Below are 16,206 nucleotides of genomic sequence, written 5' to 3'. Positions count from 1 at the left end.
AATAAGTATGATTTGATAGCCATTACAGAGACATGGCTGCAGGAGGACATGAATTGGGACCTGAATATTAAAGGGGACAGGACATTTAGGAAGGACATGAAGCAAGGAAAAGGTGGAGGGGCGGCCCTATTAGTTAATGATGGTATTAGCACAATAGAGAGGGATGACCTAAGTTCAGGAAACCAGGATGTGGAAATGGTTTGGATAGAGATGAGAAATGGTAAAGGCAAGAAGTCATTTGTGGGAGTCGTGTACAGGTCCCCTAATAGTGACCACATGGTAGAATAGGGCATAAAGGAAGAAATAAAGTGAGCTTGTCATAAAGGCAGGGCAATAATCATGGGAGACTTTAATCTACATATAGACTGGAAAAGTCAAAAGGACAAAGGTAGGATAGATGAGGCGTGCATAGAATGTTTCTGGGATGGTTTCTTAGAAGAGTATGTTCTGAAGCTAACCAAAGAGGAGGCTATACTAGGCCAGGCTAGACCTGGTATTGTGCAATGAGATGTGATTAATTAATGATCTCAATATGAAGGCGCCCCTAGGTAACATCGACCATAATATGCTTGATTTTTACATTCAGTTTGAGGGAGAGGGGAATGGGTCCGAAGTTATGTTTTTAAACTTTATTAAGGGCAATTATGAGGGCATGAAAGCAGAGCTGGCTAAAGTGAATTGGCAAATTAGGTTAAGGCATAGGCCAATAGCGCCGCAGTGGCAAACATTTAAGGGGATATTTCAGAACACACAGAATAGACATATTCCAACGTGTAAGAAAAGGTCCAAGGCAAGGACTCACCATCCGTGGTTAACTAGAAAGGTTAAAGATACTATCAAACGTAAAGAAAAACTATATAATTGTTCAAAGATAGGTGGGAGGCCAGAAGATTGGACAGAATATAAGGAACAGCAAAGGATGACTGAAAGATTAATAAGGAGGGAAAAATTAGAGTACGAGAGAAAGCTAGTCAGAAATATAAAAACAGAGGATAGAGTTCCTATAAATATTTTAAAAAAGAAACGAGTTAACAAAGTGAGTGTTGGTCCTATAGAAAGTGAGTCTGGAGAATTGATAATGGAAAACAAGGAAATGGCAGATGAATAGAACAGGTATTTTACATCAGTCTGCACTATAGAGGATACAACTAACATCCCAGAAGCAGCTATAAATCAGGAAATGGAAGGGAGGGAGGAACTCAGGAAAATTACAATCACCAGAGAAGTGGTACTGAGTAAATTGTTGGAGCTGCGGGCTGACAAGTCCAGGGTCCTGATGGACTTCATCCTAGGGTCTTAAAAGAAGTGGCTGGGGAGATAGTAGATGCATTGGTTTTAATTTTCTGAAACTCACTAGATTTGGGAAAGGTTCCATTGAGATTGGAATATAGCAAATGCAACTCCATTATTCAAAAAGGGAGCGAAACAGAAAGTGAGAAACTATAGGCCAGTTAGCCTAACATCTGGCATAGGGAAAATATTAGAAGTTATTATTATAAGAAGCTATAGCAGAGAACTTGAATAAGTTCAAGGTGATCAGGCACAGTCAACATGATTTTGTGAAAGGGAAATCATGTTTAACCAACTTATTGGAGTTCTTTGAGGAAGTAACATGTGCTGTGGATAAAGGGGAATTGGTGGATGTACTGTGCTTAGATTTCCAGAAGGCATTTGATAAAATGCCACATCAAAGGTTACTGAGGAAAATAAAAGCTCATGGTGTAGGGGGTAACATATTGACATGGATAGAAGATTGGCTAGCTAACAGGAAGCAGAGAGTAGGCATAAATGGGTCATTTTCAGGTTGGCAAGACGTGACAAGGGGTGTCCCACAGGGATCAGTGCTGGGACCTCAACTGTTTGCAATTTATATAAGTGACTTGGATGAAGGGATTGAAGGGATGGTTGCCAAATTTGCTGATAACACAAAGATTACTTTGTAGGAAAGTAATTTGTGAAGAGGACATAAGGAGGCTACAAAAAGATATAGATCGGCTAAGTGAGTGGGCAAAAATCTGGCAAATGGAGTATAATATGGGAAAAATGTGAAATTGTCCATTTTGGCAAGAAGAATAAAAGAGAGGCATATTATCTAAATGGTGAAAAACTGCAGAGCTCTGAGATGCAGAGGGAGCTGGGTGTCTTACTGCTTGAATCACAAAAGTACGCAGGTACAGCAAGTAATTCGGAAAGCTAATAGAATGTTATCATTTATTGTGAGGGGAATTGAATACAAAAGTACGGAGGTTATATTTCAGTTACACAGAACGCTAGTGAGACTACATCTGGAGTACTAAGTACAGTATTGGTCACCTTATTTAAGGAAGGATGTAAATGTGTTGGAAGCAGTTCAGAGAAGGTTTACCAGACTAATACCTGGAATGGGCGGGTTGTCTTCTGAGGAAAGGTTTTACAGGCTAGGCTTGTACCCGCTGGAGTTTAGAAGAATAAGAGGCGACTTGATTGAAACATATAAGATCCTTAGGGGGCTTGACAGGGTGGATGTGGAGAGGATGTTTCCTCTGGTGGGAGGGTCTAGAACTAGGGGTCAGTGTTTAAAATTAAGGGGTTGCCCATTTAAAACAGAGATGAGGTGAATTTTTTTCTCTCAGGGGGTCATGAGTCTTTGAAGCTCTCTTCCTTAAAAGGTGGTGGAAGCAGAGTTTTTGAATATTTTTAAGGCAGAGGTGGATAGGTTCTTGACCAACCAAGGGAGTCAAAGATTATCGGGGGTAGGCTGGATGCTGGTCTCATTGTAAAGTAGCAACTTGACAATCTCAAAGCAGAATACTGTAGATGCTGGAAATCTGAGATAAAAAGAGAAAATGCTGGAAATACTCAGCAGGCCTGCAGCATGTGTGGAGAGAGAAACAGAGTTAACATTTCAGGTCGAGACCTTTCATCGGAATATTAACATAAGCAGCTACTTTGGTGGTAACGAATGTGCTCTGGCACATAGCAGAATACCTCTAGGAGCCGAATCTTGATCAGGTTCTGAGATGGATTTATGTACACCAATGAACAAAAAAATCTCTCAATTCACACAGCATCCCAACTCCTCTAATAAGAGGATTTCAAGGCATTTCAAACTGGATGATCCACTCTGAACTGCGATATTGTTATAGGACAGTGGTGAGGCTGCATCTGGAGTACTGTGCACTGTTTTGATCGCTTACGGGGGGATATATTTGCTTTGGAAGCGGTTCAGCAGAGATTCACTAGGCTGATTCCTGGGATGACAGGGTTGCCTTATGAGGAAAGGATAAGCAGGTGGAAACTATACACATTGAGAATGAGAGGTGATCTTCTTGAAATGCGTAAGATTCTGAGGGGGCGCTTGGCAGGGTAAATGCTGAGAGGATGCTTCCCTTCATGGGGGAACCTAGAACTAGGGCACACCGTTTAAAGATAAGGGATCTCCCATTTAAGATGGAGATGAGGAGGAATTTCTTCTCTGAGGGTTGTTTGTCTTTGGAATTCTCTCCCCAGCGAGCAGTGGAGGCTGGGTCACTGAACATACTCGAGGCTGAGTTAGACAGATTTCTGATCTATGAGGGAGTCAAGGGGTATTGAGAACAGGCAGGAAGTGGAGTTGAGGCCACAATCAGATCAGCCATGATCTTAATGAATGCTGGAGCAGGCTTGAGGGGCCTGAGTGGTCTACTCCTGCTCTTATTTTTTATATTCTTATGACTGTTTAAGGCATAACAAGAAGCCACTTTGAAGACAACAAATTCCCTCAAACAGCAATGAGATGAATGAGGGTTATTCTGGTGTTAGTTAAGGGCAGAATGCAGGAAGAACTCCCGATCATCTTTGAATAATGCCATTGATCTTTATCATCTTCTCACAGCACTGGAACAGGTTAGACAGGCCCTCAGTTCAAAGTCTCATTGAGACAGTGTTTCCGACGAGACACGCATTCCTTCGGTACTCAAACGAAATGTCAGCCAAGATTACATGCTCACAAAGCTGGAATGTACCTTGAGCTCAGGTCAAAAAGACTGGTTACTGAGTTGAAATGTAATGAAAAGATTATGTCAAAGACATTAACCTCCTCTTTTTTGCCCTTTCAGATGCCGGTTCCAGTGAAATTCACACAATGCACAGGAATAACTTTCAAGGACGCTGTACAAAATAAAGAGGTCAGGAGCCTTCGGAACAGGAGGAGGCCCTTCAGCCCATCAACGAGATCATGGCTGATCCGTGACCTAACTCCATATACCTGCCTTTCTTTGCCCCATATCCATTGATACCTTTTATTAACAAAAATCAATCAATCTCAGTTTTTAAATTTGTGGAAGAGAGTTCCAAACCTCTACCACCCTGTGTGTGCAGAGCTGTTTCCTAATTTCCCTCCTGAAAGTCTAAAGTGGAGCTGATTAGCTCAGTTGGCTAGAGTGTGGTTCAATCCCTCTTCCAGCTGAGGTAGTTCTTGGGGCCTGCCTCCTTGCTGTGCTGATTGATATCATGACGATAACCATGATCAGCAATCCTCAGATAATGAGGACGTTACAATGGAGAAAGTCTAAAAATTAGGACTAGACTTGTGCTGCCTAGCCCTAGATTCCCAAAACAGCAGAAATAATTTCCATCTACTCTATCTGTTCCCCTTAATATCTTGAAAACGTCAAGCAAGTCACTCTTTAATCTTCTAAATTCTAGGGAATACCACTCTCATTTCACTCCTCCTAAAACTGTGCTATAACAATTATGTGATATTGTAACCCTTGGAGTCAAGGTCTCAAACTGATAAATTTACACTGTACCCCCTCCAAAGCCAATATATGCTTTTTAAGGTGTGGTGACCAGAGCTGCTCAAAGTGACTCCAGGTGTGAGATGAGATGAGATAAGGAGAAATGACTTTACTCAATGGGTTGTGAATCTATGGAATTCTACCCCAGAGGGTTGTGGATGCTCCGCCGTTGAATACATTCAAGGCTGAGATAGACAGATTTTTGGCCTCTCAGGGAATCAAGGGATATGGGGAGCGGGTGGGAAAGTGGATTTGAAGCCCAAAATCAGCACCATGATTGTATTGAAAGGCAGAGCAGGCTCAATGGGCCATATGGTCTACTCCTGCTCCTATTTTCTGTGTTCTAGCCAGGGCTTTGTTTAGCTGAAGGGCGACTTCAATCCCCTTGTATTCTATCCCTCTAAGTAAAGACCAGGGTTAAAATTCCTGCCTGCAGTCTGGTTACCCTTGCTGAAACATGTACTTTCTTGCTCATTGAACAAGAATACAATCAGGTTCGTCCATCATGTTGCCATGATTGAATAGCTTGGTCACGTTCAATGTCTAGGTTGACACACAAAGACTGGCTATCCTTACTGACAGCTCTGAGTTTCCGTGGAACTATACCCGAACGAGGGTCATCCCAGCAGAGATGCAGGAGTAGGTTTCTAATATTAATCGTACCGTGTAGGCAGGCATTGGATGGAGATCAACCATCTCCTCCCAGAGGGCGGGAAAATCATCTTTGAGCCACCTCTTAACAGGTGGCTGAGGCATACTGTTTCTGACCAAACAAGGTTTACTTATTAACAATAATGTATTCATCTCGAGGATGGTAGCACAGTGGTGTTACTGTACTGAAAATCCAGAGGTCTGGACTAATGCTCTGGGAACACAAGTTCAAATCCCACCATGGCAGCTGGGGGAACTTAAATTCAATTAATTAATAAATCTGGAATAAAATGGTGGTCTCATTGATGATCATGATTGTCGCAAAAACCCATCTGGTTGACTCACATCATTCAGGGATGGAAATTTGACATCCTTGCCCAGTTCTGGCCTACAGATGACTCCAGATTCACAGCAATGTGGTCAACTCTGTAGTGATCGAGCAAGACACTTAGCTGTACTAAACCGCTACAGGATAAAAAAAACTGTGGGTGTCCCTACATCACAGGGACTGCAGAGGTTCAAGGCAGCGGCTCACCACCACCTTCTCAAGGGCAATTAGAGATGGGCAATAAAAGCTGGCCTTATCAGCAACACTCACGTCCCAAGAACAAATAAAAGTTTGTAGAAACCTTTCTTTAGTGTAGAACCTTTTTTCCTGTAGAACCTTGTGGCACTAGCCCATTTATATATTCATCTGACCACATCAGTGCGTTTTCTATTCCCCCCTGGAAACACTGTAGGTGTGGTGAGTGCAGTCAGTCTGTCCCAGTTTCTGAATATGTGTAATGTGCAGTTGATTAAGATTTTCCATGCGGTCATTGTGCCTGCCTCATGCTACATGGCCTCACTGGGGCTGTATGGTTGACAGCAACTTCTCAAGACAGAGCTCACAGGAAGCTGGCTGATGAGGTACAAAAGACCTGTGCAGGACAGATGAGGGTTCACATCCAGTTGTCTCTGCACATCAAGTGTCTCATCCCTCAGCATGACGCCGTGCACAGGAAGAACCCATTTGCTTTTTTCTAAGCTCCTTCCTAAAACTTCAGTGCCTTGAAATCAAAACTCAGTGCATCATCTCCTTCGTCAACTTATTCCTCCCTGTGGCCTCTCACTGTGCAACCCCCACCACACACAGTCTCTCGTTCCTCTTGCACTCCACAAAAGCCAAGTGCGGAGTCAGCTGAACATTGTTTCCTGATTTACTGTGCCTTATACTAGTTCCTATCCATTTCAACCTTATAAGCATCCTGCGCTGTGAGGCTAGAGACAAGACAAAAATTAAATTAAAACAATGGGCCATGTTTTGACCACCAATCACCGCTCAGAGTTTACAAAGAAGACCACTTGTCCCATTGATATCCGAACGCAAGGGCTTGAAGGGAAGGGGTCTGGGGTCATGAAATTAATGGGAAGGTGTCTGGGGTCATGAAATTGTGAAAGAAAATATACAATTTAAAAAAGGAGGATGGAGAAGATGCAAAATAAATAAGGATTAAAGTAAACACATTGCTTAAAAAGTAAAATAGAATGATTAAATACAACGCACGGCAGTCATGCTACACGATGTAGAAAGGTGCTAAGGTCAATCCCCAGTCCTAATAGAGTTTGCCAATCTCAGTTGGGCATGGTGGGAGCAGCATCTCAGTATCTCCAGCCAAGAAAATCAGCCAGGGCTTCTTGCACTATATATATGTGTGGATGTTAGTGGAGGACAGATTAACCTTGGCTGTGGTGTCCACACACTCAAAATAACCTCTCATCTGTTAGGCCCGCATGTGAAAAATGTCCACTTGCGTGAGAACAGCCAGTGCCAGGGGAACAGTATTCATGCAAGAGTCACCATCTTCAGGACAAAAGGGGAGATGTTTGAAATGGGATTTATTGATATAATTTTGATCCTGAACCAGAAACGGTAAACAAACTGGCAATAGTATGTATCAGCCTTGAGATTCATTCCTCAGTCCCTCCTGATGCACTGGTATGTTTCCCCCATGCTAAGATGCCAAATTTACAAGCACGCCTTTTAAACAGGAGCAAATCTTTGTCAACACCTGAAGTCTACCTGTACGGCTCCACCTATCCAGCAGACACAACTGTAACATGAAACTCATTTGATGCTAACCAGTACTTTGTAGTGCTGGTAAGCATTATACCTGTAAATGTCGATACAATCGAGAATTTGTTTAGCCCTGGGGGCAGGCGAGGCTATTAAAACTATTCTTGTATTAGTGTACCCCAGTTACCTACCTATGTAGGAATGTGAAACCTGCCTTAAAAAAGACAACTGAACAAACATCAGCAAATTTAAAGTGCACTTACAGACTAACCCTGCCTTAGTTCATCTGCTACTAAAACCCCTCCTCCACGCTTTTGTCACCTCTAGACTTCACTGTCTGCAGCTGGCCTCCCAGCTTCTACCCCACCGAAAGTCGTGCTCATCCAACACTTTGTTCCCTGTCCATTAACTCACACGAAGTCTCGTTCGCCCAGCACCCTAGCTGACCTACACTGGCTCCTAGTCTGACAACACCTCAATTTTGAAATCCTGAGCATCACTTGCAAATCCTTCCATAGTCTCGCCTCTCCCTATCTCTGTAGCTTCCTACAAGCCTCTGAAATATCTGCGCTCCTTCAATTCTGGCCTCGTTTTTTTTTTAAATTGCTCCACCATTGGTGGCCTTGCCTTCAGCTGCCAGGGCCCAAAGCTCTGGAATTCCCTCACCAAACCTCTCCGCCTCTCTCACCTCATTTAAGATGCTCCTTAAAGCATTTGACCAAGTTTTTGATTATCTGTCCTGATATCTTGTGTGGTTCAGTGTCAAACATGTTTTTATCGGTATCACCCTCGTTAAGCACCTTGAGACATTTGACTACGTTAAAGGTGCTACATAAATGCAAATTGTTGTTATTGATCCTTTTCTTTCCTCAAAGTCAGCAGACAATAATCAGCTCATGGAAAAAGGGAGGACACTCTCAGTCAGGAAACAAGTGCCATAATCAGGTATGGCACTGAGGCATTCTGACAGATCCAAAATCTGTTCCCTCATATCAATTGAAGGAGAAAAGGGAACCCACAATGGCCCTGACCCAGTGACCAGAAAGACAAGAGGGTAAGAAAATCAGCAAGCTCGGCTTCTTGCTCCTAATCGTTGACTTGTAACCCTCCTCCTCCTGCTGTATCAATACTGGACAAGGACAAATAGCACTAAAGCTTGGGGCAGCCACTTCAAAGGCTCAATGGGGAAAGACCACCATCTAAGGCCCTCCCGCCATAGCACACCAAGGGGTAGGAACCCCTGTAAAACCCCTCAGGCTGTATTTGTTTTTATTCATGCATGGGATGTGGGCATCGCTGGCTAGGCCGGCATTTACTGTCTATCCCTAGTCGCCCTTGAGAAGGTGGTGGTGAGCTGCCTTCTTGAACCGCTACAGTCCATGAAGGCAGCTCACCATCACCTTCTCAGGGGCAATTAGGGATGGGCAATAAATGCCGGCCCAGCCAGCTGTGCCCACATCCCGGGAATGAATAAAAAAACCATACGTGAAATGCCTATTGCAAACACTACCTGTAATTTTAAGTTTAGTGAGACACCTCAGGGTGTCATATACTTTATTGGAAGAAATTGAACTGTATTGCATTTTACGTCATGTCAAATTTGAACTGTTATAAAATGCACTTTTAATTAAGTTAGGAATTGAGTTATTTTTGGAAGAAAACAACGTAGAGGACAAACAGCAGTATCCACGCTCACCAGATGAAGAATGTCCACCTGTTGAGGTGTGAAGATCAGTCCAAACATATGCAGCAAGTGTCAGTACCTTCAGGTGAGGAGGAAACAAAAATGGGGAAAGTACTTTGCCTTACAAGCACTTTGCCCTTTAATATTGCTGGTGCAGTGTTGAGGGAGTAAAGTTTATAACACTGTAAAACTGTGATACTGCTCGCTTATTAATTAACACCATCGTTGGGAAATGTCACCCCTACTTCTGAACACTGGCTGCTTATCTGAGGGGTGCCTCTCCCTCCCTTGTGTACAAATGCTGCAAACAGGGTAAAATCAAATTAATACGTCGCATGTTTGACCCACTTTAAGAACCGGTCTTTTATTTAAACCACATGCCTGCGCAAAATACATGTATGAATGAACATGTATGTGTGCAACAACTTCACAAGGTGTGAAAATACTTTGGGAATCCAGTCAAAAAAAAATTAATTTTTTTTTAAAAAAGTGTCACCAACTGGCAAACAAGACCAGATCACACAACAGAAAGACTTGCATTTATATAGCACCTTTCACAACCACTTTGCAGCCAATGAAGAACTTTTGAAGTGCAGTCACTGTTGTAATGTAGGAAACGCAGCGACCGTGTGCACAGCAAGATCCCACAACAGCAATGACAACGACCAGATGATCTGTATTTTGTGATGTTGATTGAGGGCTAAATATTGGCCAGGACATCGAGGAGAACTCCCCCATGCTCTTCTTCAAAATAATGCCACAGGATCGTTTGCATTCATCAGAGTAGGCATTTGAAGCTTCAGTTTAACTTCTCAGCCCAAAGACGGTATCCCTGATAGTTCAGCACTCCCTCAGCACTGCACTGGAGTGTCAGTGTAGATTTTTGCACTGAAGCCCTGGGGTGGGACTTGAGCCCAGACCCTGTGACTCAGAGGCAAACGAACTACCAACTGGGCCATGGCTGACACTTAAAACTTCAGCCATAACAGAAACTGGGCAAGGTTACTTTCCCTACCAGTCAAGAGAGGAAAAAATGAGTCAGGGTTCCTAGACCTCATCATGACACAGTGGCCCTGGCATGAAAAAGTGCATTGGTCGAGATCCGATGAGGACACAACTGAATGGGTTATGAAGCACCCACTGTCTGACAGACTGTTGCCTGTCAATACTCCCTGTCTAAATCAAGTGTCATGGGGAGGCAGGGGGCTGCTGGCCTGATGCCAGATCCCAGTTGTAATGGAGTGCAGCAGACTAAACCTGGGGGAGGGGGTGTGTGTGTGTATGTGTGTGCGTGTGCGCGCGCACGCAAAATGCAGCCCCCAGTATATCGCTCAGGCCCTCCATCTAGCTAACTGCTACATCGCGCTGTTGCTATCATAGGGATACTGCCGGTGACTGAGAGATCTAAGAAACTGATGATAATAGTGGAGCAGTTAGTGTGATCTTTCTGTACCCTCAGTATGAGGTTATAACAACGACAACAACAACAACAACATGCATTTATATAGCACTTTCAACATAGTGTCAGCCATGGCTTCGTTGGTAGGACTCTCGCCTCTGAGTCACAAGATTCTGGGTTCAAGTCCCACTCTGGCACAAAAATCTTGGCTGACACTCTAGTGCAGCACTGATGGAGCGCTGGCACTGTTGAAGGTCTTTCAGGTAAGGCGTTAAACAGAGGCTCCATCTGCCTACTTGGGTGGATGTCAGGTCCACGGCCACTATTTTAAAGTAGAGCAGGGGAGTTCTCCATTGTGTCCTGGCCAATATTTATCAGTCAATCAACATCATAGAAAGAGATCACGAGGTCATTCACACATTGCTGTTTGTGGGAGCTTGCTGTGCACACATTGGCTGCCACACATTCTAGATTACAACAGTGACTACACTTCAAAAGCACTTAATTGATTGCAAAGCGTTTTGAGATGTCTGGTGGTCATTAAAGGTGCTACATAAATTCAAGTCTTCCTTTCCTTTTAACATGGCACAATGTCCCAAAACACCTCACAGGGGTGTTACTGAACAATCTGACACCGAGCCAATTGAGGAGCTATTAGGGCAGGTGACCAAGTGAAAAAGGTTCTAAGTAGCATCTAAAAGGTGGAGAAAAAGGTGGAGGCGCTTTAGAGGGTGAATCCCAGAACTCAGGGCCCAGGTAGCTAAGGCACAGTCGCCAAAGGTGGAGTGATAAAAATTGGGGACGTTCTAGAGGTCACAAATAGAAGAAAGCAGGGATCTCAGCAGGGTGCCGGACTGGAGATTAGAGAGATCGGGGGCGTGAAGCCATGGAGGGATTAAAAACAAGGAGGAGAATCTTAGAATTGATGCGATGCTGAACTGGGAGCCAATGTAGGTCAGCAAGTACAGGGACAATAGGGGAATGGCACTTGGTAAGCTTTACGGTAGGGGCAGCAGAGTTTAGGATGACCTCAAGTTTACATAGGGTGCGAGTTGGGAGGTCAGGAGAGCAATGGAACTGTCGAGCTAGGGGTAACAAAGGCATGAAGGAGGGTTTCAGCAGGAGAGATGCTGAGGCCGCGCTGGAGACGGGCGATGTTATGCAGGTGATAGTCGGCAGACTTGGTGATAGGAGAGGATACGGCATCGGAAGCTCAGCTCAGGGTCATTTAGAGCAACAAAATTGTGAACAGTCACATCTGCTCTGACTGAAAACATCCTTTCCCTTTTCAGACACTCACTTATTGTGCATTTTCTGTTTTTATCCAGTTAACTAAGCTGCAGCGTTTGTGAACAGAACGTGGGCGAGGGCTGATTTGTGTTCCAGTTCGACCCTCACCCTCCGCGCGGGCCCACCATTTTAATTCTACGGCAACACAGTCTGGCCTCACAACAGCAGCAAACACGGAGCGGCTCCAAAGCCATGCAACACCACAGCACTGTATCCCATCAGAGGCTGGCGTTTTCCAGAAAGTAGGAATCCTGATCTCCGTAAAAGCTGGAATGCACGCTGGCAAGTTGCCAGCTGCTCAAAGCCTCCCACAAACATGACATTGCACCTCTGACCAGGAAATCCGTGAACACAGCCCGAGCCTTTTGATGTTCTGCCCTAACAGGTGGTGGGATGGGGGACACAGCAGAGGTGGAGACAGTGCATGGAGCGGAGCCAGGTTCCACTGTTTTATGGCACCGTGTATTGCCTCTCACTCTCTCACACACTTATCTGTTCCTCACTGTCGGAATATTTTTTTTTGTGTTTAAATAGTGAGCACTGACGAAATCAAGGTGATTTAACAGACCAACGGAACAAACAGAATGCTAACATTAATGATAGCTCAATGTTTTTCTCCCTGACTGAACGTGATCAGGTGGGAACAGCCAGTACTTAATCTCGCAAGAAAATCTTAATCAAATTGTTATCTGATTGATTGAGATAGGGAGCAAAAGTCAAGTGAAAGAAAACACACACGCACACTCCCCTGCCGCCCTCCCCCTCCTTTTATCCAGCAGACACTAACTTATTCCAGTGCATGGAAACAAGCCCCTCCCCACCCCCCACCCAACTCAGCATCTCACCCAAGTGTTTGCTTTCTATCCACGAGGCAAGCCGTGCCAGCAGGCTATTGAACTACAGTGGGCTTCACAGTTAAGCTCAAACCCGGCCTCTTCTGATTTATAGGAATTTTGCAAGCACACCGGAATAGGACAACTGCTCACGTGTAAGCTAAAACACAAAACTTGCCCATTTCGAGGTCGTAACTGCCAAGGACTTTCCAGCAAAGACAGTGATATGGAGCGCAAATTCAGGTTGATTGCTCCCTTTCTTAGGCCAGGGGCATTAAGGGTAATCGTAGCAGGCCCCTGTTGCCAGTCTGTCAGAGCAAATGACTCAGGATGGGACAATTTAAGCCAAATTAGGCATGAGCCATTCGAACGCTTTAAGGTATTAACCCATGAGGCTTGTGAAGAGAGAATCAAGTGAAATTAAATAGGAAAATAACATATTTCAAGGATTTACCATGTCTCCAGGGGTCTTTAGGCTCCACTGCTCCAGAGACGATGGCTTCATCCGAGGGAAAAGTTACCCGCTTCACGCCTTGCTTTGCCCGGCTGTCCACCGAAGGCGAGAGCGAGGCGGAATCGCCGGCCTGGTCTGGAGAGGAGGGAGTCAATGCGAGAGGATGGGCCATGTCCTGCCCAAGAGGGGAGAGCAAATCCAAACGCATCCGGGGGGAGGCAGAATGCTCAGAGCAACTGTCACACGCTGAAGTGGACATCAGCAGCCTGGCAGTCCCTGCTGCCGTGGGTAAAGGCCCCTCGCTGTCTGATGCCGTTGCCCTGCAGTCCTCCTTCAGCTGCTGGTCTGCAGAGTTCTCCACTTCCAAAATCAATTTGAAATTCGCTTTCCCCAGGCTGGCGTCTCGCCCCTCAGCGGCCTGACCGGTCGTGTTGGTATCCGTCTGCTGCACCACAGTCTGATCCAGATTTTGGCAGCTCCCATCGCTGCCCATCTCTTTGCTGCTTTCACTGTTGTTTGTGTTTTGCTCTCGTTTCTGCATTGCTTCAATTTTCACTTCCTGCAGCCTTGCCTCTGTTGACACACACTGTGTTAATTTATCTCTCATCTGTGCTGCAGACATGTTCTGCCCTCTCTCCTTTTCTTCCGTTGCCCCCGTCTCAAGGCAATTTTCCTCCACCGTGGATTCCTCTGCCACACAATTGACCCCGGGCGCTCGGTGCTCCTGGTTTATTCCCTCCTCTTTCCCCCTTTCTGCAGTTTTCTCTGTCAGCACATCCTTGCCTCCGTCACTATCGTTCCCTTGTTCTTGGTGTATTCCTCCCTTTGATCCTCTCTCTAGCTCCTGTGTGGATACACCGATTCCTGCCACACACTCCCCATCCTCTGGTGCCAGCCCGTTTCTCCCAATCTCCGACTGGCTTCCTCTATCAGCTGCCGACGCCAGCGCTCTCTCCTGCCTCCTCTCTTCCTCAGGATCTCCTTTCGTCTCAGTTTCTAACAGGCAGTCGCCAGTTCCCCCTCTCATTCCTTTCCCACTGTGCATGTGAACAATCTCTTCCTCAGCTTCGATTGCTCCCGACCTGCTGTTAACCATTATCCCGGTCTGGTTACCGATTATCTCCACTTCTCTCTGGCACGGATGGTCTCCACTGCCTGGGCTATACTTGTCATCCTCTTCTGGGGTATCATTCTCCTGACTGCTAAAGTTGCCCTCTCCCAGATTAGTACTGTTCCCCTGATGGCAGAGTTGGTCTCCCCCAAGAGTGGCATTACTCTCGCTCAGAGAGTTAGTGTCCTGACAGCAACCCACTGCCTGGTTAATATTATTCACTTGCTGGTCTCCCAGGCTATTACCCTGACTGCAGCAGCTGCCCACTCCTAGCTCAGTATTATTCTCTAGCTGGCGAGGCTGGTCTCCACACAGAGAGGTATTCCTAACCTCCATCCCTCCCTGATCATCTTCTCCTGGGGTATTATCACTCTGATTGTGACAGTAGCCCACTCCCAGGTCAGTATTCACTAGCTGATGGGGTTGGTCTCCCCTGAAAGGGGGATTACCAACTTCCATCTCTCCCAGAGTATTATTACCCTGACTATGGCAGTAGTTCACTCCCAGGTCAGTATTATTCTCTTGCTGCTCTCCTAGATCAGTATTATCAGGCTGACTATGGTTAAAGCCTTCGTGGAGCTGGGGATCAGCCTGCTCCAGGGTATTATTACCCTGACTATGACAATAACCCCCTCTTGGGTCAGTATTAATCTTTTGTTGCTCTCCCAGGTTAGTATTATTACTCTGACTGTGGTTAAAGACTCCTTGGAGCTGGAAATCAGCCTGTCCCAGGGAATTACCACAGTGACTGTGGCAGGAACTCACTTCCAGGTTAGTATTATTACTCTGACTGTGGTTATTAAAGACTCTCTGGAGCTGGGAATTAGCCTGTTCCAGGGTATTAATACTCTGATTATGACAGTAATTCTCTCCCAGGTTAGCATTATTACTCTGGCTATGGTTAAAGCCTCCGTGGAGCTGGGAATTAGCCTGTCGCAGGATATTAACACCCTGATTATGGCAGTGATTCTCTCCTAGGTCAGTATTATTCTTTTGCTGCTCTTCAAGGTCAGTATTATTACCCTGGCTGTGGTTGCAACCTCCCTGGAGCTGGGAGTTAGCCTGTCCCAGGGTGTCATTACCCTGAGCATGGCAACAGCCCCCTCCTGGGTCAGTAGTACTCTTCTGCTGTTCTCCCAGGTTAGTATTATGACTCTGGCTGCGGTTAAAGCCTCTCCGGGGCTGGAAGTCAGCCTGTCCCAGGGATTTTTCAGCCTGACTACGACAGGAACTCACTCCCAGCTCAGTGCTGCACTCCAGCTGCTCTGGCAGGTTATTATTCCCTAGCTGGCCTCCGCCTCCAGGGCTCTTGCTCACCTCCATCCCTTCCCTGGAGCTGGGGATGGGGGTTAAAGCCTGTTGCCCCACTGACTTTGGGGTTGGGGGGGGGTTTTTTTAAAGCCTGTCCTCTTGGCCCCCCCGGGGTCTCAGGAACTGGTACCCACCCCCCAGGCTCTGGGTGACTCTCCTCCTTTCCTCCCCCCCCCCAAGGCTCTGGGTGACTCTCCCCCTCCCCGGGCTACGCTCACTAACTGAGGCCCCGGTCCCGCCTCAGGCCTAAGCGTCCCCCGCCGGAGAGAGGGTGGTGGGGGGGACGGGCTCAAGTTAGTGCCTCCCGGACCCTTGCCTTCCCTTGCCAGCCACCATCCCCGGCTCTCTCACTCTCACTCTCCCCCCTCCCCCGACGCCGCTTCTCTGACGAATCGAAACGATTGTTGTCGGGGGGGGGGGGGGGGGGGGAGGGGGGTTGGAGAACAGAGGAAACTGCGCATCTCCACTCCCATCCGCACATTCGCCACCATCAGGGACGGCCCGACAAATACATAAAACACCCTTCCTCCCCGTATTTTAATCCCCTTCATTTTTATAAAGGGGCGCATGCCCTCTTCTCCTCATCTTCCTTCTCCTCCTCATCCTCATCATGGATCGCCACCGGAAAACCCGTCCGCGGTTTGGCGAATCTGCCGCCTG

At 46.1% G+C, this 16,206-nt stretch overlaps 1 protein-coding gene across 1 annotated transcript in view; it reads right to left on the bottom strand.

Annotated features, from left to right (window-relative positions):
• The window catches only part of ppp1r37 (protein phosphatase 1, regulatory subunit 37), a 53,288-nt gene extending 37,657 nt beyond the window's left edge, over positions 1–15,631 (bottom strand). Inside the window, exon 1 of the mRNA XM_078533201.1 lies at positions 13,125–15,631. Within this exon, the coding sequence (XP_078389327.1) occupies positions 13,125–15,558 (2,434 nt within the window). The 5' untranslated portion in view covers positions 15,559–15,631. The remainder of the gene's footprint in view (positions 1–13,124) is intronic.
• Between the last annotated feature and the right edge of the window lie 575 nt (positions 15,632–16,206).

Source organism: Cetorhinus maximus, chromosome 32, assembly GCF_964194155.1.
Source record: "Cetorhinus maximus chromosome 32, sCetMax3.hap1.1, whole genome shotgun sequence".
Taxonomy (NCBI): domain Eukaryota; kingdom Metazoa; phylum Chordata; class Chondrichthyes; order Lamniformes; family Cetorhinidae; genus Cetorhinus; species Cetorhinus maximus.
This window is presented reverse-complemented; position numbering and strand designations above follow the sequence as displayed.